Raw genomic sequence first — 23,507 nt, 5'->3', positions numbered from 1 at the left:
GTATAGATTTCACGGATCTAAACAAAGCCTCGCCCAAAGGATCGCTTTCCGCCGCCCAGATCGACTGGATGGTGGACGCCACGTCCGGATTTATCTTCTTGTCTTTCATGGATGCCTATGCCGGGTACAACCAAATAAAAATGCATACGGCGGACGAGTGCACTAGCTTCGGGACCGATAAGGGGGTATACCGTTACCTAGTCATGCCTTTCGGACTGAAAAACGCCGGAGCAACCTATCAAAGAATGGTTAACCGGATGTTTAAAAGCCTCCTGGGACGAAACATGGAAGTGTATGTAGACGACATGCTCGTCAAATCCAAAGCATGCAACAGCCATGCAAGCGACTTAGAGGAATGTTTCTAAGTCGTCCGGAGATACGGCATGAAACTCAATCCGAAAAAATGCACCTTCGGGGTCAAGTCGGGAAAATTCCTGGGCTTCATAGTCAGCCAAAGGGGGATCGAGGCGAACCCGGAGAAAATCCAAGCTCTCCTGGACATGCCATCCCCCAAGAAACATAAGGACGTGCAAAGTTTGACCGGAAAGGTAGCCGCACTGAGCCGCTTTATCTCACGGTCCACGGACAAGTGCATACCCTTCTTCAACATACTGAAGAAATGCCAAAAGTTCGAATGGACAGATGAATGCGAGGAGGCATTCAAAAGGTTAAAAGACCACATGGCCAAACCTCCTATCCTATCAAAACCCGTCCTTGGAGAAGACTTGTTCCTTTACTTGGCCGTCTCCGAGCATGCGGTCGATCGTCGCACTGGTCCGGGAGGAAGAAAAAATTCAGCACCCCGTGTACTACGTTAGTAAACGCATGGTAGGTGCCGAGACAAGGTACCCGGTTATTGAAAAATTAGTATTTTGCCTCCTGATGGCATCAAGGAAGTTGAGACCATACTTCCAAGCCCATCCGATCAGAATTTTGACCAATCATCCACTCCGGCAAGTTCTCCAGAAGCCTGAAGCATCCGGAAGACTCCTCAAGTGGGCAATGGAGCTGAGTCAGTTCGACTTACATTATGTGCCCCGGATTTCCATAAAAGGCCAAGCCTTGGCGGACTTCATCACCGAATGTAATGAAGCCGAGGCAACGACCAATACACCGAGCCACCCATCCCCACCTGGAGAGTATTTGTGGATGGAGCTTCTAATGAGAATGGTTCGGGAGCCGGAGTGGCTATGATATCACCTACCGGGTTGCGGCTCCAGCAAAGATCTCGGTTCAACTTCACAGCTTCGAATAATGAAGCCGAATATGAGGCCCTGATAGCAGGGCTAAAATTGGCCAAAGCTGTAGGAGCCAAGAGGGTGGAAGTCTACAGCGATTCTCAGCTGGTCGTAAGCCAAGTTTCCGGAGAATACCAAACTCGCGGCGAAAGGATGGCCGCGTACGTAACAATAGTCCGAGAACTGCTCCACGAGTTCACGGACTATAAAATAGAAAGAATCCCCCGAGAAAAGAACGCTCACGCGGACTGTCTGGCTAAGTTAGCCTCGGACAGCGAAATCGAAGAGCTGGGGGTAGTACCAGTGGAACGCTTGGCAGAGCCAAGCATCAAAATAAAAGAGACCACACAAACGGTTGGGCAAGAACCCAGCTGGATGGTCCCCATCATAAAGTACATAACCACAGGTGAGTTGCCCCAAGAGAGGGCACTGTCTCGAAAGATTCAGTATCAGGCTCATCGTTATGTAATGATGGATCAAATTCTCTACCGGAGAGGACTCAGCATGCCTTATTTAAGGTGTGTATCGGACCATGAAGCTAGACAAATCATGCTGGAGGTCCATGAAGGGTTGTGGAGATCATACGGGAGGACCCAGCCTCTCAAAGAAAATATTGAGGCAGGGATACTTCTGGCCAACAATGAAAAAAGATTGTATAGACTATGTCCAAAAGTGTGACTCGTGCCAAAGGTACGCGAACATACCGAGAGCTCCTCCAAATGAGATCACTTTGATGACCAGCCCCTGGCCCTTCGCGGTCTGGGGAATAGATCTCATCGGGTCTCTACCTACGGGAAAAGGAGGGGTAAAGTATGCAATAGTAGCAGTGGACTACTTCACCAAGTGGACAGAGGCTGAGCCTATGAAGACAATAACTGCTAAGAAGGCGTTGGACTTTGTTATCAAAAACATAGTGTGTCGATACGGCTTGCCTCACAAGATAGTCTCAGACAATGGAAAGCAATTTGATTGCGAGGAATTTACTGACTTTTGCAACCAACACGGAGTGGTAAAAAGCTTCTCCGCGGTAGCCCGGCCTCAAACAAACGGCCAGGCGGAAGCAGTCAATAAAATCCTAAAGGTCACCTTGAAAAAGAAGCTGCTGGCCTGTAAAAATAACTGGCCTGAAGAATTGCCAAGGGTATTGTGGGCCTACCGGACGACCCCCAGAACCACAACCGGTCACTCGCCGTTCTCAATGGCGTACGGTTGTGAAGCAATGGTCCCGGTGGAAACATTATTCCCGTCCCACAGGAGGACGACTTATGATCCGGCCACCAATCAGACCCTGCTCCAAGAAGCTCTGGATCAAGTCGAAGAACTCCGGGATGAGTCCCAAATACGGATGGCCGCTTATCAAAAGAAGGTGACCAAGTATTTTAACTCCAAGGTTAAAAATAGAAAATTCGCTATTGGGGATATGGTCCTAAGAAGGGTTTTCCCAGCCACCCAAGAACCCGGAGTGGGGGTACTTGGACCAAATTGGGAAGGACCATATGAAATCGAGGACGAAATCGGTTCTGGCACTTACAAACTGAAAAGAATGGACGGAACTACTGTCCCAAGAGCCTGGAATGCCGATCACCTCAGAAAATATTACCAATAGCGAATTAAACTTAGATTTTGTTCAAAGGGTTTGTACCGTCCAAATGTATGCCTCCTCTATATTAAATAAAACTGAGTGCCTTAAAAACAAAGTTTCTATGCCACTCAGGGGGGTACTAGGGTATACCGCACGGACAAACAAAAACAAACTAAGTAAAATATCCTGACCCAAAGGGCAGGTCAAACTAAGTAAAATATCCTGACCCAAAGGGCAGGTCAATCTAAGTAAAATATCCTGACCCAAAGGGCAGGTCAATCTAAAAAAAAAAAATATCCTGACCCAAAGGGCAGGTCAATCTATCTAAGTAAAATATCCTGACCCTAAGGGCAGGTCAAAAAATATGCGCAAAAAATAAAGAGCGTAAGTATAAAAACCCTGAGCCAAAGGACAGGTTGAAATATATAAGTGTGAAAAATAAAGATCGCATATATAAAAATATCCTAGCCCAAAGGGCAGGTCATACACATGTAAATGGCCCGGGGACAGGCCTTAAGATATAATTGTCTCCCCTTCAAATAAAAGCTGCCGCCTATATGTAAATTGTTCTAAGGCAACAGCAAATATGTACAAACAAAAAAAAAAGTTATAAGAAAAACGGGTAGAATCTGGGTCAATAATACGGCAGCTCAGTCAGCCCGCGGTGGAAGACGAGGTCCAATCCGTGCCTCAAGCTCAGCGTCAAGCCTCTTCTTCTTTTCCCGAAATTTGGCAATCATGTCCTCGGGTTTGGGATAAAAAGTGAGCTTGATACTCTGATCGTTGGTGGCCCAAGCCATGTAGACACCATCATCAAAGCGCTTCGGGCACCGGGCGCAGGAGACAGGAGAAAGGAGCTCGGCCCTCTTGGCCTTCCTGGTAGACTGATCTTTGTAGTCCCGAAGCTCCTTCAACTCCGCAGCTAGAGCGGCCTTGGATTCGATATCCGACTGGTGAGTCTCCTCTAGAGACCTCACCTTGGCGGCCATTTCATCCAAAGCCTCCTTGGCCTCCCGAAGATCTCGCCTGGCCTTCTCGGCAGCCTCGGTTTGAACCCTTAGTTCCTCCTAATGATGGGCCTCCATCCTGCCTCTCCGCTGGGCCTCGGCCTGGATCATGGCCTCCGCCTGAGCCTCCCTCCGGGTGGCCTCCTCTTCCTTGGCCTTGGCCTTCTCTTCCTTGGCCTTGGCCGCTGCCTCCTGGCGCTCGGCCGCCTCCTGGTAGATCTGCCTCTCCGCTGTGAGGTCTTGGAGGACCTTCCTGACGTCGTTCATGTCCCCAAAGTCGGACAGAGCGAAGCCGTGGTTTATGATGTTCCTGGAGAGGCGACCAGCCTCAGCAGCAAGCTGAACCATAACGAGGTATAAGGAAAAATTTCTCAAAGGAAGAAAACAAAATACAAACAACAAAAAGGAAACGCAAAAAATTGCAAAGTACTTACTACTGTGAGGGAATGGCTGAGGTCCTGGACCTGGAAGATAGAGTTCAAGGAGGCACAAGTGGCAAACCGCTTGGGCGCGCAGCGTGTAAGCTGAGAAGGGAACTCACCGGTCATTTCCGCGGCAAAGGGAGCCAAAGTGGGCCCTAGGAGGGGACGGAACCAGTCCGTTAAGGGGTCCAGGTTGAGGTTCCACGGATCATGATAGTCCGGATGGTTGATGCTCGCCTCAACCTCAGCTCGCAGAATCCTCCTAAGGGCCTCCACCTCGGCATACCCCCGGGAGTACTCGTCCATAGCGTAGTTGTGTTTGGCTATGCGAAGCTCCTGCCTCACCTCATCCCCCGGAATCGGGGTAAGATCAATATGAGGAGGAGCAGGATTTTCCTCCATCGGGGAAACCCCGCCGTCTAGGCCATGAGCAGGAGTGTCGGCCCTCCGAGGCCTCTTCGGCTCGTCCTGGGCAATCATCTTACCCTTACGCTTGCGAATCAGAGCCACTTCAGGCTCCTCCTCGTCCTCCTCTGCTACCACTGGAAGGGCTTGAGGCTCTCCAGTACCCTCGGCGGCTTCCTCCGAGAAGTCCCACCCTTTCCCTTGGCCTTCTCCCGGAAGCACCTCCTCGTCATCCACTAAGTCAATGGTTTCGGGGGGAGCGCCGGAAGGAACCTTCAAGGAAGGAGCCGGGGGAGAGGGGGTGAAAGCCGGAGGAGCCACGGGAGTATGAACCCCGGCAGGCTGTTCCAGGATGGCATCCATGGAGGTACCTGTTCCAATGAAATAAGCAAGTGTTAGAAGTTCGTGAGAAACTGCTTATAAAAGGTGCAACAAATAAACTACTCCTACCCGAACTTCCTAATTCGGCCCTAGCAAAGTCCCGAACTTTAATGCTGGAAGCATCATCTCCAAGATAACTGTCCGAGGGCCGAAACCAGCTGGACGCTATGTAAGCCGACGGACCTAAGGGAATAGGTTCCGGAGGGCCGGAGCCCATCCGGGACCGACCTAGGTAATCTCCTAAGTTCGTAAAATAAAATTCCTTCAAATGATCCCCCCACCGGGTCGACGGCATCTTAAACCTACGGAGACGCTCGTCAAACCCTATGGGCCTATGACTGGTATATTCATCAACGGAAGGAACATAGCGAATTATCAAGGGAGACTTACCACCGGCACCGGAAGTGCTAGCACCGGGAGCACCCGAGTTTGGTTCGGGGGCTGAAGGCTGAGGCCGGGAAGTCTGGTTCTCAGAAGAACCTTCAAGACGAAGGGGCCTCCCGGCGGAAGGACCCCCAATCTCTTCTTGAAGTATCTTGTCAAAAAATTTAGCTTCGGACTTCCCGCCAATGGCTTGGCTCCTTCGCACCACCGGACTCCCCACGCGAAGCCCTCTCCCGCAGGCGACTGGGCCTTAGAATACGCCTTCTCCTGGGCCTTCCGGTAGAGATAATCTTGGTACTTCTTCTCTGCCGTAGCAATGAGCTCATCCCGGAAGGCCTTCTCCCCAACCGGCGCCCTCACATTGGGGCAGATGACCTTTGAGAGGTTGGAGTCATCCACGGATTGATGAGAAATGATAAGTTTAGCCTTCCTGCAATTCTCCGTGGTGACCAGGCCCCCGACATCAAGATCGACATGATCGTAGGAGGCGAAGGCTTGGGCCCTTCGAAGGAAAGCCTGAGTGGGGAGCGTCCGCTGGTAAGGTGGGATCCGCACCCACTCCGTGAGAAGCTCCGGGTGGTCCACGGCCCTGAACCCGGACGAGAAGAAAAATCGGTGGCGGTACTCCTTAACATGAGTCTACCTATTATATGGAGCCATCCCCTCGTTAGCAGGGTGGATCCGGAACCCATAAAAACCATCCTTAAGTTTGTCCCCTTTCTTGGGGACGGATACAAGTTCATAAAAATATAAAATTTCCGCCGGGCTGGGAGACCCCCAGCCGCGGGCGGTGTAAAAAATAAATAAGCCCGAGAGCAAAGCGGTAAGCTTGAGGAATAAGTTGGTATGGCGCAAGGCCGACAAATACAAGAAAATTCACAAAGTAATCTTGGAGCGGGAGCATGGCACCGGCCATCAAATGGGTCTGACTCCAAGCCCCGAAGCCGTCATAGTTGTGATTAGGCGTCTCCGAGTCACGAGGAGGCCGGTGGAAGGTCCCTGAGGTAGAGGGTTTGATCCCAGCCACATTAATAATGTTCTCCAGCTGGTGAGGGCAAGTCAGGGTCGATCGAAGCTCGGCCGCTTCCCAACCAGTTGCGCGGGACTTGTACCCCTCCTGGGCAACGGGTCCCAAAGAAACCTCCTCCAGGGTGGCTATGTTTTTCCCTTTCTTCTTCGAAGATTTCGAGCCAGAAGCAGACATTTTATGTTCTGAGAAAAACAAAAAGAAAAAACCCAGCAGTTAGGCCCCATACCAAACCCTAAATCAGGAAAAAGGGAGTGGGGGTCCCCTAACCGCTGGAAAGAGGCCCCCTCCGGACACGTGTCACCTGGGAAACTCTGGAGAGAATCCCTGAACAAGTGTCGGGTGCAGTAAAATCGCAGAAAAGTGGTTTTGCAAAAAGGAAAAGAAAAGAGAAAAGCCTTCCTATGCCCTAAGCAATTGTTAAACGAAGAACCCATGGCCTTCTTCAAACAAAGCTGTATGCCTACAACAGAGGCATGACAATGGCGACTCTACAACTAACACAGTAAACATAAAGCAGAGCTCGAAGAACTTAAACACTCACACACCCAGAAGCCTCTAAATGCGAACCCAGAAAACAAACGAAGTAAATGTAAGCATGTTATTATCTAAAGATGCAAGAAACTTACAGTCGATTGTTGAACTGGGGGTACTGAGTGTGGTTGGGTGAGAGTTGAGAAGCACTGGCAAAATCGAACACTGGAAAATTAAAAGAAGTGTTTAAGTGTTAAAGCAGTTTGTGCTACTTTGAGGAATTTTCTCTCTGAGAAATTCGAGCAGAAATGGCAAGGAACGGAAAGTTGTATCAGAAGACCGAGGAGGCGGCTGGAAACATTCCTGCAAAAAGGCATGTTGCTGCATTAAATGACATCATTTAATTTGCCCCCACGCGCTCGAGGCTCGAGCTAGGGAAACGAGGGGTCAACCGGAGACACTTGAACAAGCCTTGGTTTATTTTTACTAAGTAAACAAGGCTTGGGGGGTAAGTGTTGCTCCAAAATTCGCCCAAAATACGTGGACTAGTCAAGAGGGGACACGTGGATCGGATAACTTGGAAAGATTTGCTAAGTCTTTTTATGCCACCAGGAAGCGCTATTAGCATGGGTCCCGGAGGAGACACCCGGAGTACAAGTTACTCCTGGAAGCTAGTATAGCGTGAAGGCCCTCCGGGATGTGTCAGGTCTCTCCCGAGAAATCAAGTCGCATTTAATGCTGCATGGGAGGAAGCGTGTTGGGACTGTAACACGCAATAAAGTCTGACGGCACAACCCCCGAACAGCAGCGCTACAGTAATGATCATTTAAGTCTAGCGACGGCTACTCTGCGAAGAGTCACGTCAATCATAAGACAAAAAGGACATTCTCCATAAAAACCCTACAGCACCTAGGGATTTGACCATGCATCACCCATGATATATTCATCGGAAATGCCCAACTTTATGGATACTTACAGACACATGTGTAAGAACAATTCTAGGGATTACCCCACCAAAACACTATAAATACCCCCTCAAAGCTCATTTAATGGGGTCGGAGAATCTTGGTTTGCAGCAGAGCAAGAAGAGAAAAAACTCACCAAGAACATTCTCTGTATTTAAGAGAAAAACATTCTCTCAAGTGTAGAATCTGTATTAAATATATCCATTAATAGCAGTGGCTCGTGGACTAAGGCTCATTAACGCCCCAACCACGTAAAAAGTCTTCATCTCACTTTCTTACAGCTCCTATTATAATTATATTTTAATAGTTGCCGAAAATCTCGGTCAACAGTAAGAAAGATGGTTCACTAAGTATCTGATCCAATTCACACTTAATTATATATATTTTTTAAGAAAATATAATATATAATATATATTGACTTTCTAGTAATATTAAAAAAAAAGACACAAACTTTTAATTTCTTAATTTTTTTTAGTAATATATTGAGTTTGTATATTTTATTTGTTTTATAATAAAAAACACCAAAAAAAATATTCTTATTCACATAGGCACATACACATAAATATATACTAATTTATTTATTTTAGTAATGAATACATATATTTTAATGTAAATCTAAAAATGAGTACATATATGTTGACATATATATATCGGTTTGATTTATATATAAATGTTGATGGAAATAGATTATTATTGGAGATTAAGAAATAATAGTCTTTTTTTAATTTTTTTCTATAATATATTAAATAATTTATCATTAAAAAAAAAGAATTATTTCACAAATACACAAAAACAACAAAAAAAATTACAAAAATACGGTTTCACAGAATTTTAAACATTGTTACGATATTTTTGAATTTATTTACAAAAAATACGGTATTTTTATGTTGTACTCTTGTTAATTTGTTGTTGATTTTTTGTTATCTGCATGTTATTTTTTGTTGTTGTTTTGATGTTATTTAGATGTTATTTTTCATGTTACTTTTATGTAATTTTTTTTGTTATTTTCGTGTTGTTTTTATGGAAAACCGTAAAAATATATAAAAAAAAATTGTAACCGTAAAAATATAATTTTTTACAAAAAATAGTGCCTCATGTAATTATCCCTAAAAAAACAACCAATCTAAAATAACCGATCCAATCCGCACTATTGCGGATTGGATTTGATTGAATTTAAACTGTTATGCAGATCGGATTGGATCCAACATATGAAATCTGCACTTAGTGCGGATTGGATGTTGTTTGACCAAAAAAGTAGAAATTAGATCGAATGAACACCCCTAGATGGTAGCAATAGTCCAAAAAGTCAAGAAAGCTCAACAACAGACAATGAGAATTTAGTTTCTTTTACAACACAAAGAGGTCATTAGTTCATCATTTATTCATAATCTTTAACTTAAATATGTTTGATAAGAGGAAAAAGTGAGTAAATGCCTAAATGGAGAGGAGAGGAGAAGAGGGAACAAGTTAATCCTTGTTTGGCTAGAATGATTCCAGAGCCTCTCAATTCTCTTCTTTCTCTTCAGAGTTCAGAGAATCTACACAGTCATAAAAATATTATTAATAAATAATTAGAAGGATAATTTTATTGCATTTATTAATCATTTTACCACTTTATAAATGCTTTCTATTTCTTATATTCTCAATCCTATACAATTTTCTTTTTTATCATTTTCTTGTATCGTTCTAGTTTTATAAATAGATTTCATTCAATTTAACTTACAAGATTAAATCTAATTCAATTCATAAACTGAGATAGATTGGATTAAGAAATTTAAAATCAGTATTGGTATAGATTGAGTGATTGTCATACAAAAATAATCCAATCCACACTTATTCATATACATTTAAAAAATTACAAATATAATTCATATTTTTAAAAAAAGAAAATAATAATTCAAAAAATTAATACGTACGGACATATATGTTTCAAATTTTAATATGAAATATATATTTATATTTTCATGAAAATATAATTTAAAATAAACTAAATTTTCTTTCTACATACAATTTTTTTTTTCTTTTTTGAAATTTGTTAGTTTTTTATTTGTTTATTAATTTATAATTGAAGACATAAAATAATAATTTAATTTTTCTTTTATTTTTGCTTATTTGAAAATAATTTATTTTTTGTTCATTTGTCAAAAAAAAAATTATATTTTAAAATATTCAAAAACAACTATTGCGGATTGAATTTGAACTCTTGTGCGGATTGAATCCAAAATATAAAATTCGTACTTAGTACAAATCAAATGCACTAGAAGTGAAATAATACGAATTTAATTGAATAATGAACACCTCTATTTTAATAGATTGAAGCTAAAAATATATAACCTTCTTCCATCTCTTCTTTTCTCTTGCCAAACAAGAAATTTCTCCCTCCCACCCCAAGTTAAATATCGGAAATGCTTCTTCCAAGATGTTATTTGACAAAATCTTTATTTTTCACTTGGGTTGTTTAGAGATAATAAAATAGAATTAAAAAAAATTAATTTTCATTCCATTTAATTAGAGTATTAGAATATCATTTCAATAAAATAATCAATCCACAATTTTAATGGAATGACTTTTCTATTTTAAAATAAAAAGAAAATATAGTACTTTCAATGCAACATAAAAAAATAATTAATAATTTTTTTCATCAATTTTTTATTCATTCCCTTCCTATCTTTATTCTCATCAATATTCTTATACTTTCATTCCCCCCAACCAAACGTCATCTTAGTTTATTCGAAAAAAGGGAATTATATAATTATAAAATAAAGAGGGCAAAACTTCTTCCACTTTCACCATATTATCATTCTTACATCCAAGTCTGTTTCTCAATATATAGCATTTTTAACAGCAGAAACATGATTACATAAATCTAGAAGTTCTAAAAACAAAAGCAGAATTCTAGGACACATATTTTGGATGGAATCAAAATCTTGGTATCTGCTCTTTACTCAAATCTAATCTTCTTTGGAGCAGGTTCCAAGTTACCCACCTTGAAAACCAAACAAAACACATTAACAAATTGTGCCAAAAAGTTAATCATAAAGAGAGACACAGTAGCTGCTACCTATGATAAAGTAAAGAAAAAAAGTAACGGAAAAAATATGATTGTATGACTTACAATTTCAGGGCACTCATAGTCAATACCAGCAGCCTCTATCATCTTTCGACGTTTCCCATCTCGCTTGACGATTTTCTCCACCAACTTCTTATGCTCATCCAATGTTCTTTCCTTCATAGATTTTCAAAAAACAATCAAAGGACTAACTTTCACTCTTGTTTGGAAACAGCATCAAACAAATGAACAGCATGATGTTAAGTTTTTACAGGTTCTAATCTGCAATGGATACCTTATCGTGACGCTTTCGCTCAATTTTAACCCAGTCCAGTGGCTTGTATCGAAAACTAACACCTCTCCATCTATACAAGTAATTTATAAATATAACATCAATTACCACAGTGTATAAAATATATTTTAGCAAACAAATTAATTAACATTGAAATATTCAAGCCTATGGGTGTCCATTTCCAATTTATGCATTTTTTAATAGGACTTCATTATATTAATAAACTGTAATATGGAGACACGGTTAGTTACTTACAGTTTAGGATGGATACGATCTGAAGGAACAAGTTGAACTTGCAACAAGTGTTCAAATAACAAATAGTTATTCATTGTGTCTGCTACAATGCTGGCTACCTGCACCCAACAAAATATCACATTAACGAATATTCTGAGCACAAAGTCCTTGCATCAGTGGAACAAACAAGAATACGTATAACAGCATAGGAAAAACTACCCACCCCTGAATCCTCAAATTCAATGAAGCCATAATGTTTGGACTTTCCTGTCTGTAACATAAATATCAATGGAAAAAAATAGAAAGTTAGCAATAGAACCACCAATGTAAATAAATAATTTGACCAATATCTATAAATATAAATGCATATTTCTCCAGAAAACATAGTAAAACAATTGCCACATAACATTAAACAAAATTCGAGGGGTTAAATCAGAGCAGCAATTCATTCAAGATAAGTTCATAATATAGAACATTATTTGCTGTTTTAAGTCACTAAACCGTTTCTAGTGACATGCCCCACCTAATATGTGTCTCCATTGCTTCCTATTTGGTCTGCCACAAACTAACTACATAATCTAGAATTTTTATATTGCTGTAATTTCCATTGATCAAACTCAACTAGCTGCCGCAAAAGGGGCCATGTGGATCAACTTCAATCATAAACTAGCAAGTAAACTTGTTCTTGAAAAATCCCTAGTCAACCTGGAATAGTTGCATACCATCCATATCAGTGTTACAAGTACAAGCCCTTCCCAAATTGAAGGTCCCCACAGTATTGCTATATGAAGGAAATTACAAGCATAACCTGCTTATCCTCCCAGTTTAGTTTTGCTTATAGAAGGGGAAATACGAATGTATACTTTACTGTCATGATAATCGATACTAGGGGAGTGACTCTGTCCACCTATGAAAAATTTCAAATAGATACAAACCTAAACTAGTGATTTCGAAAAATATAGTGCAAAGTAATTAAAATTACAATCCATTCTAACCTAAATTCATTCATTAGAAAGAACCATATTACACAAAATCAACGCCCTAACCCTAGCATCAAAGTTAATTTTCAAAGAGACTTTCTATAATCCAACACCTAATATATTTTTCAACTGTGAATGTATCAAATTTGAAAGCTATAAACTAAAAAAGCCTAAACTGGTGATACATTTAATATAAAAAGGAACTACACAAACGATTTCTAGAGATCAGTATGTAAGCAACACCTTTTTATTCCTTGCGATTCTTAGTCTCTTGATTACCCCAAATTGTCGAAAGAAACCTGCATTATATACATATATATACACATTAAAACCCAGGAAATATATTTTTTTTTTTATAAAAAGGAGTGTGAAGGCAGTGAAGTAAATACGGACCTTCCATCTCATTCTCGTAGAATCCATGAGGTATCCGACCAACGTATACAACTTTAGAAACATCTTCAGTAGGCTTCTGAACAGGAAGCTTGAGCCCAGGACCTCCCTCTAATGGCTTTTTTGTGAACAAGAATTGGAGACAAACTAAGAACACAGAGACCAAAAAAGCTTGGATGGAAGAAAAACACAACACACTCATAAACTTACCAGGAAATCAGCAGCTTCCTTCTTCTGAGGAGCAGCGGAAACCTTGCTCATATTTTTCTTCAGAGCTTTCTTCGCCTTGGCCCCCATTTTACTCTCTCACGCGTAATACCAGAACAAAATTAGGGTTTTAGGGAAAGAACGCCAAAGAAGCATTCCCTCATAGCATTTCCCTATTTATACTCACCGTTCTTTTTCATTAAAAATTAATAAATAAATAATGTGACGATATTTACCCAAAAGCATACCACAAAAATAAATAAAAATTAATTTTTTTTACGCAAAAAATCAAATTTAATTATTTTGTTAAATGTTTATTTTCACTTGTCTTAAAAAAAATGTTCTTATTTAAGAAATTTTTCTTTTTCACTATTTATTAACAAAATTAATTAATAACCTAATTTTATGATGATACAAATTCTACTCGAAGTTACGTGACAAACACATCACTATATAAAAAGATATGAATTTGAATTTAACGCATCACAATATTAAAAGAGTCGTGTAGAGCCTAGATATCAAATACTAAGATATTGCACGATATGGAAACATAAATGAACCAGTTCAAAAATACATCAAGGTAAAAGTTAAAATTAAGCTCGATAATTTAACATTAATAATAATAATAATTATTTATGTTATATTAACTTATATATATGTAAAAGAAATGTGAAAGTGCAATATAAGTTTAGTTATTTATAATTCTATAATCAATATTATTGTAAAATAGAAAATTAAAACTATACTAGAACTATACGTATGGTAATACTTTTTTAATCAATTTTTTATTTTTAAAAGTGGAAAAGTAAAAATATTTTTCAAAAACATGTTCTATAAAACTGTTTTTATTTTTTAATTTTATAATTAGAAATCAAAATTTTAAAAACAAAAAAAAAAAAATCACTTTCAATATTTTTTTAAACAGTTTTTTTTTTTCTTAATCAATTTTTTGAATTACGACCAGACCCAGACCCAAATTCCCTCCCCACGACCCTAGCGCTGAACTCAGCTTCTGACTTGAATCCGACCCCGGACCTAGACCCGACTTAAATAAAATCAAAAAATAAAAATAAAAATAAACTTTATAGAATACATTTTTGTTTTTTATTTTTAAAATTGAAAAACAAAAGTGGTTACAGAACGCATTTTTGTTTTCCAAAAATAATTTTTTTAAAAACAAAAATTTTACTTTTATTTTGTAATTAAAAAATTAAAAAACATAAGTGTTACCAAACGGCGGCACCTAATTGTAGGTAAGAATTTTGATTTTTTTTTTTTTTTGATAAATTTAATCAACTCAAAAAAAGTATTTATCCAATTACCAAATCTCTAGAATTAAAACTTGGTAACTTAGCTGCTGAGTATAGATTATATTAAAAGAGATATAAAAATAATTGAAATTATAATTATATATATATAATAACTAATAATCATTTTGCTTAGTGGTCAACTTCTAATGTATCCTGATATATATTTGTTTTATTTAATCAATGTGTAAGTTTTATGTCTTTCTTAAAAATTTGTTATTAATTTATTTTTATTTATGTAAGTTATAATTATTCTTTTAATGCGATTTTATAACTACAAACTTAAAAGTTTTATTGTATAATTTCTTAGAGCATCTTTGCATGTCTTTTTTAGGATAGGAAAATAGAATCGGTGGATGCCAATTATTGATATGGGAGGGCTGGTCAGCTTGAGTCTTCGCACAAGATCTCTTAAACTTTTCTTCTTCTTTATTTCTTTATTTTTTTTTATATATTAAAAAAAATTTAGAACGTATCTTATAAAAAAAAAAAAAAGTAATAGAATTGTGGTCTAACAAATTATTTTTTCTATATAAAGAGCTTAATTTTAAACTTTTGCTCAACGTCCCAAAATACTTAAATCTAGATATGGTGGGTGTACCTTAGAATTTTTGCAACCTGGCTAGCCTAAAATATATGAAGTTTTAGGCTTGAGTTTAACTTATCCAATAGTCTCCTCCTCAGATTCTGTTTTGCCACATACTAATCAGTAATCACTAGGTCTAGCAAGATACAAATCACAATTGCTCTCTCATAAACTTGCTTGCATTCATGTGAGCTTGTTGGCTCGACGGTTAATTCACAACTGCTCTCTCATAAACTTGTGGACTTGGTGGCTCGAGGATTGATTGGCCCAACACAGCATATTACAGAGAGTCATGTGCAATTTTGAGACTCGGTGCATATCACATCACTCAATCTTGACTTTTATTTTCAAGTTTGTATACATACAGCTTAAGAACAAGCTAGATCAGGAAAAAAAGAAAAAAAAATAAAGAAAAAGAAATCAGTTCATCACATGATATATACAAGATGACAAAGGTGGTCACTTTACTGTTTAGGAACAATGTTGTTGTGACAAGGCTAAGCTCAGCAACGGATGAAGAATGCAAAGATTTTCCCCTACACTCTTAGTATAGACCCTTTTCAAGTCTGTTATAATCAGTATACAAGCATCTAAAGAAACCACAACTGTCATGGAAAAGCAAGTCTTAATAAGTAATAGAAGAATATGCAAAGGTTTTCATCCATACTCAAGTATTCCTTCACAAGTTTGGTGTCATTTTAGTATCAATTAATACATCAACAGCAAACTATATTAGTAAAGAAGAAAAAAACCTAACTCTTACTGGTAAAGTACAATAGGTAATTCGTGAAACTTTTATGTCATCTGATCACTGTGAAAAAATGGTTATCAGATGCTGTAAAGCTTCCATGATATACGAGAATGAAGGCCGTTGACACAACTCGCTGCATTAAACCAACATCAGTATAATCAATAGAGAAAATGATAGGCAATTTTTACGTCTAGACAGTGAAAGAATTGCTTCAATCATCTTACTTGGCCCAGCAAATCTCAATCAAGGCAGCTACTTGGGGATGTACATATCTTGGAATCTCAAGTCTTTTATTCTTGAATCCAACCTCTCCAACAACCTGAAAAACAAATATGCCTAATATTTCTTGAGCTATAAAGTTGACAAATAGCAACAAGACTAAAATTGTATGCTCTGCAATTCCCTTTGAAAGCAGAAACAGAAACAGCATACATGCAATGAAGATAAAATTTGAATGTAATCAAATCCAGGTTTGACATGTTACTGAAGAAAAAAAGAGAATCTCAAATGCAAAAGGGAGCCTAAGAGCGTGGAAAAATAATTGTATTGTCGCACTTGCTAGTTGGTAGCGCCATGCAAACAATTCACCAGTCACCACAAAATACAAATAAAACACCACACCTTTTCTTTTTCTTTGAAACACTAAACAGAAAAACCTTCAGGCTTCAATAATACGAGAATGATTCATAAGGTTATGTATAACGCAAGCACGAAGAAAGAGAAGCCAAGATATATAACTTTGTGCATGTGGCTCATGATTCATCAAAAGAAATAATTTAGTGCCTGTCTAGCATCTGTTTTCCATATATAGTAAAAAACCAGTCAAAAGAATCTACGTCCTAAAGATCATGAAATCATCACACAAGTTACTAATAATGGTTATGCACTTACTTTAAAATTATTAGAATATGAAGGAATGCTATTAATTAAATTTCCATATTCTGAAAAGTATGGGAAATAGTTTGATCAGAATTCACAGCAAGGATATTTTTTACAATACCTGCGTAAACTATCATATTCTCTGACCTAATAAATTAACAAAATGTCAATACAACAAATATTAAGTGTTGAATGTTTTTCTTTCAATGTGTACTGAAAACACAATGAATTTAATTTATTTGAACTTCATTCATATTTATATTATTTATTCTTTGGATCCATTTGTATTTTGTAGTTATTACGAAGGGCTGTGTTCGTTATTACTTCAACGGATTATGTTGTCACAATAATTTCAAGCAGATTAAAAGTAGATAGACAACCTCAAGTTGTTTTAAGTTGCTCCATGGCTGCTGCAGGGTCATTAGTTCCCACAGGATTACACCAAAGCTATAAACATCAGATTTCTCATTCGATGGGTCAGCGCGGAGAACTTCAGGTGCCATCCACTCAGGCTATTGAAATAAGAAAGTAAGATTAACTATAAAATATACCACATACATTCTTAACAAATATATGATTTAAACTCATTTGGGTTGAAAAAAAACACAAACTTACTGTTCCTGCCGCTGTTTTGGATGATAAAAATGTGTTTTCCTTTGAACGGGATAGGCCAAAATCACACACCTGAAAAATTATATATATTGTTATTATTTCCTTTAAACAAGTAAGCAAAAAAAAAAAAAAGGGAAGCATATAAATAGACATCTCAAAGCATGATTATTGACTAGTTAATAATTAGAGCAAAATCAAATGGCATTAACTTCACACTGTAGTTAAGCGAGAAAAAAAAACTTCACACTGAGGATATTAAATACAATTACAGAAGTAATTCCCTAACCAATCTAATGATTGTACCCAAAATTTTACCAAGACAGTCGTATTAGAATACATGCTTAAGTTGTCTTGGTAATTTAAGCTGCTGTTTTTTTTTTTTTGAAGGAAAATGGTAACTTTATTAATAAGAAGATTCAACCACTACAATAGAAAGAAAATCAGGAGGAACATCATCCTCACTAAAAATGGTAATTTAAGCTGCTGTTATAATCAGATCCTTGGTATAATCCCTAATTGCCTGTCCAATCATAATATGGTTACCCTATTTACGTTATTTATTATAAAATTCTCAAACATTTTCCTAAAATTCCTTAAGTTTCCAGTATAAGAATCTAAAAACTCAAGAGCATATGGAAGAATAAAATAAAACTGCAAAGTTGGAATGCAATTTTAGAATTATTAATAATATTGGCCAAATGCTATTAGAAGCGATCAAATTCTAGGTTATATGCAACCACTTTGTCTGAAAGCAATCGATACTTGAGGTTACTGTTAGAAAAGAATGATCTCACTGTATAGCTAGTGTTTATCTGTTGGGGTTCAATTATATACCATGAATAACCAATACTGAGTGCACAAAAAGTTAAGGAAAGAAAGTAAAAAATCAATGTATTATAGAATTATTTTGACAGAAAAACTTTCTCTTCATGAGGATTATTATACTTTTAATATTTGGAGGCCAAGTGTGGCCAAAGGAAAGGGGGCCTCAGCCGTTGTGGGAGGAAACCACATTGAAGAGGAAACACGGATCACTTAAGTTGATTTGGATTTGAACTATGCAGCTAGTGAAATAAATTAACTGAGAAGGAATTCTTTCAAAAGATTGAACTGAAACTGTTATATAGAATTCTCATAACATGTTTTCTGTTTACAGTACTTACTTTTACTGTATAATTTCTGTCAACCAAAAGATTTGGGGACTTCAGATCTCGGTGGACTATGGGAGGTTGAAGTTGATGAAGATAATTCATTCCCTTTGCCTGAATTAACCAATAAATAAATCTGAATTCCATGTAAACAATGAATAGATTCATGTCTGGTAAAATAGTAATATGCAGATAGCCAGCCTCTGAGTTATTTCAACATAGAAACAAAAAGCAACTAATCGCATCCTGAGAAATTACCACATCGTAAGCCATATTCAACCGAAGCCTTTCATTGAGTATAACTCCAGCATCAGGCCTCCTTAAAAGTTTATACAAACAACCACTACAATTGAAATAAATAATAATGTTCAGTGCATTAATATATTGAGGTGAAAGAGGAAACAAATAAATATAGACATCATGAAAGACAAAACCAGATGATCTTGTTACTTTTTTAAGTACTCTGTAACTATGGAGAAGTTTGGTGGCTGAGTAATGGCACCAATAAACCTAACAATATTTGAATGTTGCAAACGTTTCATGATAGCAACCTACAACCAAAGTATGATTCAGAAATTATCAACTAACAAAAAATGACAAAAAATCTTACTATAATGGTGTTTGGAAAAGGAAGAAGCAAGAATACACCATTATTCATACTTTTAATGATTTGCATTGAAATATAAATTCTAGCAAACCTCCTCGAGAAATTCTTTGAAGTGCTTTGCATGAAAATCTTGTTCCTTGAGAACTTTAACAGCCACATCCTAAAGGTTATTAAAATAACTAGTTTCAGAAGCAGGCAGAGACATTCCATTAGAATGATTGGCAAACAATACAATGCAAAATGGTAAGCACATTAAGCATTTTCAGCTTTAGAATTGAACAGAAGAAACCATTTCACATATTCATAGTAATTATATACTACAAGTAAAAGCTTAGCCAATGGCTGACCTGCTTGCTTTCAATACAGAGAGAGAGAGAGAGAGAGAGAGAGAGAGAGAGAGAGAGAGAGAGAGAGAGAGAGAGAGAGAGAGAGAGAAGATTGATATTTTCAAAAAGAAATCTAGGTTGCAGACATCAAATGTTGAATACAAATACAATACAGTCATTTTGTTCTAAACCCCATGTCTCCTTCAATGTATACCACTCTATCGATAATGTTTATGACACTGAACTTATGATAGAAAATAAATAAAAAACTATCACACACACACACACTCACAATAAAGAAACCTATTTGTGCCACCTGCATCTTGGGTTGGGCATATTAACTGAGAAATTGAATAAGAATTTGAAGGTCGGTAAGAAGATGGGTCCTTTGGTAACTTAAAGGTACAACCTCTACAAACTTGTGAGTCAATTCTGGAAAGTAAAATGGCCACAAAGGCATACAGAGGCATGCTTTCAATGACTTATATTTTATGGTTCAGATCAGATAAGAATAAGCACTTTATAGCCAACCGGACATCAATTCACTAATGTTAAAATCACAAATTTACAACTGAATACAATGATAACCTTTCACAGTTAAAGAAAGAATAAGAACTTTCTAACCAACTGGGCATAACAAAAATACAAGGGTATATGTATATCATGAATGGAACGAAATGAAACAAAGAACACATACTGAGCCACGCCATTTAGCACGATAGACAGTTCCAAAAGAGCCTGAAAGAATTTGTGACAGATTCATTTTTATATTATTTCATTAATATTTTTTTTTCAGAATCAAATGTACAACATTATAGGAAATGAAGTGCACAATTTCTATACGACCCTGTTCCAAACAACAACAATTACCTGATCCAATTTTCTCCTCTAAAGCAAGTTCACGCCACAAGATGTGTGAACCCTCCTCATCAAAACAAAATTGACGGTTTAGTCTACTCTTTACTGGTTCATTTTGCTCTATTAACGAAATAGTATTAGCTGACCGATGATTAGAAAACTCTGGGAGAGCATCTCTGCAGTGAAGTGTTAGGATATGACGTGGTTGAATGGAGTCCTTGATCACGTGTGTAGAGTCCATGAGATTAGAAATTGGATCAGAAAATGCTAGCCTTCGATGATCTCTAGAATTTGTGATATTCAGTGGAGCTCTTTTTTGAAAAGGTGGTGCAATTAATTCATGATTTTCCAGAGATGTGGATGCAATGTTGTTCCTGTCAATGTAGTTTAAATCAAAATCTTCAGGTCTTCTTGAAACTTTTCTCTCATCTTGATTTTTACGAGTACCTATTATAATGTTTGATCAGAAAATTTTCAAGTTAGTCATGATGTTGTATGAGCATGTTTGTCATCAAACCCTCAGTAGAATATTCTGTTTCATTTAATATATATTATGAAAGTTCTTGCTAGACATCAGCCACCCATTCATGTATTTTTGGTTTAACTTAATCATTCAACTCAGATATTTTAATATAACAGTGATGACTAATCTCAGTTTATTTTATTTAATAGCAAACTCCTAATGAGAACCACCCTGACTATGAAGGTATGTTGGCTTCAACAAATGGAGGAATGTGCATATACATCCAGAGCAACAATTATGACAATAGCAACAGGTAGTAATACAATTGCAATTTAGAATTGAATAATATTCTATTGCATTCAACTGCCAGTAGTATACCCAACGATTAGAACATGTATGAGGAAATAAGGGACTAACCAGAAGAAGTGTCGTCAAAAGCAAGAGCCAGAGATCCATATTCAATGAAATAAAGTTTTGCTAACATCTGAATGTTCTGAGAAGTCTTGACAGATTTAAATTTTGGATGGCATAGTGGTGAAGAAACCAAAATGGATAATGCACTATTAAGAGAAGAGTCTGGCTGGCTAAGAACTCCTGGCATCTCAAGCAAATCAACCACATATTCCCTGGAAGAATACAATGCTATTTATCATCATTAAGCAACGTATAGCATTTCTAAAGTTTCTTATAAAATCATTGAAAAAAACCAAACGGTTTTCTATGTAGCCAAAAGATAGTCGGCCTTTCATAGTATACTTCTTCTTGACTTTGCATGCCTAAACATGAAATAGCCTTTTACTGGCCGTAATATTAGACCATCCTCAGTTCATGCTAAACGATCCTCGCAGCTCTTTTACCAGCTTCCAATCCCGTATCTAACCTTATGCTTAATGTTTTGCTTCAAATTGAAAAGGCATACACACATACATAGAAGGTCTTGAGTAACAAAATAATGTCAAGTTTTATGCTACGATTGATAATAAGAAATAAAAGAACACCCAGCCCATAAATAGGACCCAGTGAGCTTTGACCCAAATTACTAAGGAGTGAGGATGGTGATTGAAAGACACCTTGGGATCTAAGTTACTTCTGTAAAATGAGCTAAGGCTCTCATCATTTATATTTTTCTTCTAACTCATATCTTAACTAACACAATCAAGAAAATCTTAATTAAAAGAAACAAAATGTTACCACAAGTATGAGTGATTGTGTTCTATCATTAAAAACAAAAGTATTGAGTAATTGTGAACAATAATAATTGGTATTATGTTTCTGGTTGTAAGAATTAATTCCACTCTTTAAATTGAAATGTCCAGTCAATCAACATACTTTTCAGAATCAAGTAGCACAAGGCAGGAGGCAGCAATATCCTTACTACAGTATTTGCACCCCTTAACAATTCGACAAGGTAAGTTAACCAAGTCAGCCAAAATCTGCAAAAAATCAATTTAGAGGCTCAGTGCAATCCCATAAGACCTTGCAGCATAAGGAAAATGCAAATAGCAGAGATATTCAATGGGTGTGCTAATTCCAAGGGGAAGAAAAGAGATGATCTAAATATAATGAACTAGCATTCTAAACTAACAACATGAGTTATAAAGTGAATTACTTTAAACAGTACAGCACGATGAACACAAAGTCCAGCAAACAAGTAACCAATGGGAACTACAATGGAGCCAAAGCAGTCACTCAAATTTACACTGCACTCCTTCCAGCGGTTAGCCAACTCTTCTTCAGAAGAAACAACAGCACCCCTTATGATGGTAATAGTAAAAGCTCATTAGAGATGCGAATTAAGATCAGTTAACATGAAAATGAAGCAGAAAAACTCACCCCATGCGATTGCAAACAAGATTTGCAAGCTGATAAATCACATCAACAGTTGTGAACCACGTACTGGAAAGACGAAGGACCCAATTTTGTAGCTCCATCAAACCAGAATCCCTGAGTTTATCTACCGCGACAACTTTAACAGACGATTCATTACGAGGACGTATGGCTTTCAGGGTCTCCAACGATGGTATTCGACCAGAGTCGTTTGGATCAGTGCTTAAATTCCATGCATATGGGTCCAGTCCATCAATGAGGTAAAACCCATCTGGTATTTTGTCAGAGTAAGATAAACAACCATTCACCTGGCAAAAAAAGTAACAAAAGACAACCTATGATGATACTGATTCGAACCGAATATTGCTTTTGATTGTGTCTCTGCGCCTAAAACGCAGAATTGAGCAAAACCCACAAAATAGAATCGATATTCTTGGGTGTCCAGAATTTAAACTTACGTACCCAGAAACGATGAGCGAGGGACTCAACATCCTGATCATGGGATTGGGACTTGAAGTCCAAGAAATTGGGATGATCAGCTAAAGCAGCCTGAGAAGAAAGGCGAAGAGCCAAAGCGAGTTGCAACTGATAGCTCTCTTGCGTCTGAAGTGCCCGAGTCTTATTAAACGACGTCATTTCACTGTAGTCATGATACACGTCGAAGTCGAAACAAGTCCCAGTTCCTGAGGCCATGAGAGAACGACAGAAGAAGAAGAAGGTGAGAGAATTTTGTGATTTGGGTTTTGTTCAGACATTGGAGAAAATGAAAAGAATCTAAAGAAGAGACAGACACTAGTCAGCTGGGTTTCTCTTCCAAGCATTTGTTGTCTGTGGGTCCTTCTTTTGTGTCAATTGCTACAAGTGTCCAACACCACTTCCATACGATATTAAAATATACTATGTTAGCGGTTTCACATATCATTAATTAAATTAAAATATATTATGTCACGTTTTGGCACTAAGATGTTCCTTAGCATTTTTCTTTTAGTTAAAAGCATCACAAAATGCTTGGTGACGTAAAAGAATGCTTAGAGAGAGCTAACCATTATAAATGTTTGAATATCAAACCAAAAACTAATATTACACACGTTTTTTTTTTTAACAAA

General features: G+C 37.6%; 2 protein-coding genes across 5 annotated transcripts; both read right to left on the bottom strand.

Annotated features, from left to right (window-relative positions):
- Nucleotides 1-10,637: 10,637 nt before the first annotated feature.
- On the bottom strand, nt 10,638-13,262 carry LOC115707020 (uncharacterized RNA-binding protein C1827.05c). Its single transcript, XM_030634824.2, has 8 exons — nt 13,041-13,262; nt 12,834-12,948; nt 12,684-12,739; nt 11,684-11,731; nt 11,482-11,579; nt 11,230-11,299; nt 11,001-11,111; nt 10,638-10,871 (listed from the first exon to the last, which is right to left on the bottom strand). Exons 1-8 carry the CDS (start codon nt 13,125-13,127, stop codon nt 10,827-10,829), a joined length of 630 nt encoding a protein of 209 aa, XP_030490684.1. The 5' UTR covers nt 13,128-13,262; the 3' UTR covers nt 10,638-10,826.
- A 1,992-nt stretch (nt 13,263-15,254) lies between these two features.
- Nucleotides 15,255-23,263, bottom strand: LOC115706236 (serine/threonine-protein kinase CTR1). Of its 4 annotated transcripts, XM_030633815.2 has the most exons (16): nt 22,864-23,263; nt 22,408-22,709; nt 22,184-22,328; nt 21,904-22,007; nt 20,992-21,200; nt 20,124-20,558; nt 19,951-19,991; nt 19,019-19,087; nt 18,771-18,871; nt 18,579-18,663; nt 18,336-18,434; nt 17,176-17,244; nt 16,941-17,072; nt 15,906-16,000; nt 15,694-15,814; nt 15,255-15,535 (listed from the first exon to the last, which is right to left on the bottom strand). In XM_030633815.2, the coding sequence occupies exons 1-15, from the start codon at nt 23,092-23,094 to the stop codon at nt 15,739-15,741; spliced, it is 2,193 nt and encodes a 730-aa protein (XP_030489675.2). In that variant the 5' UTR covers nt 23,095-23,263; the 3' UTR covers nt 15,255-15,535; nt 15,694-15,738. The 4 variants fall into 4 exon arrangements, with proteins under 4 accessions (XP_030489675.2, XP_030489676.2, XP_030489674.2 ...); XM_030633816.2 differs by lacking the exon at nt 15,255-15,535 and having other exon boundaries at nt 15,537-15,814; nt 15,906-16,017; XM_030633814.2 differs by lacking the exon at nt 15,255-15,535 and having other exon boundaries at nt 15,537-15,814.
- Between the last annotated feature and the right edge of the window lie 244 nt (nt 23,264-23,507).

The sequence above is a fragment of the Cannabis sativa genome, chromosome 1 (assembly GCF_029168945.1).
Source record: "Cannabis sativa cultivar Pink pepper isolate KNU-18-1 chromosome 1, ASM2916894v1, whole genome shotgun sequence".
Lineage (NCBI taxonomy): Eukaryota > Viridiplantae > Streptophyta > Magnoliopsida > Rosales > Cannabaceae > Cannabis > Cannabis sativa.
Note: the sequence above shows the minus strand (reverse complement) of the source record. Positions and strands in the feature narration are given on the sequence as shown.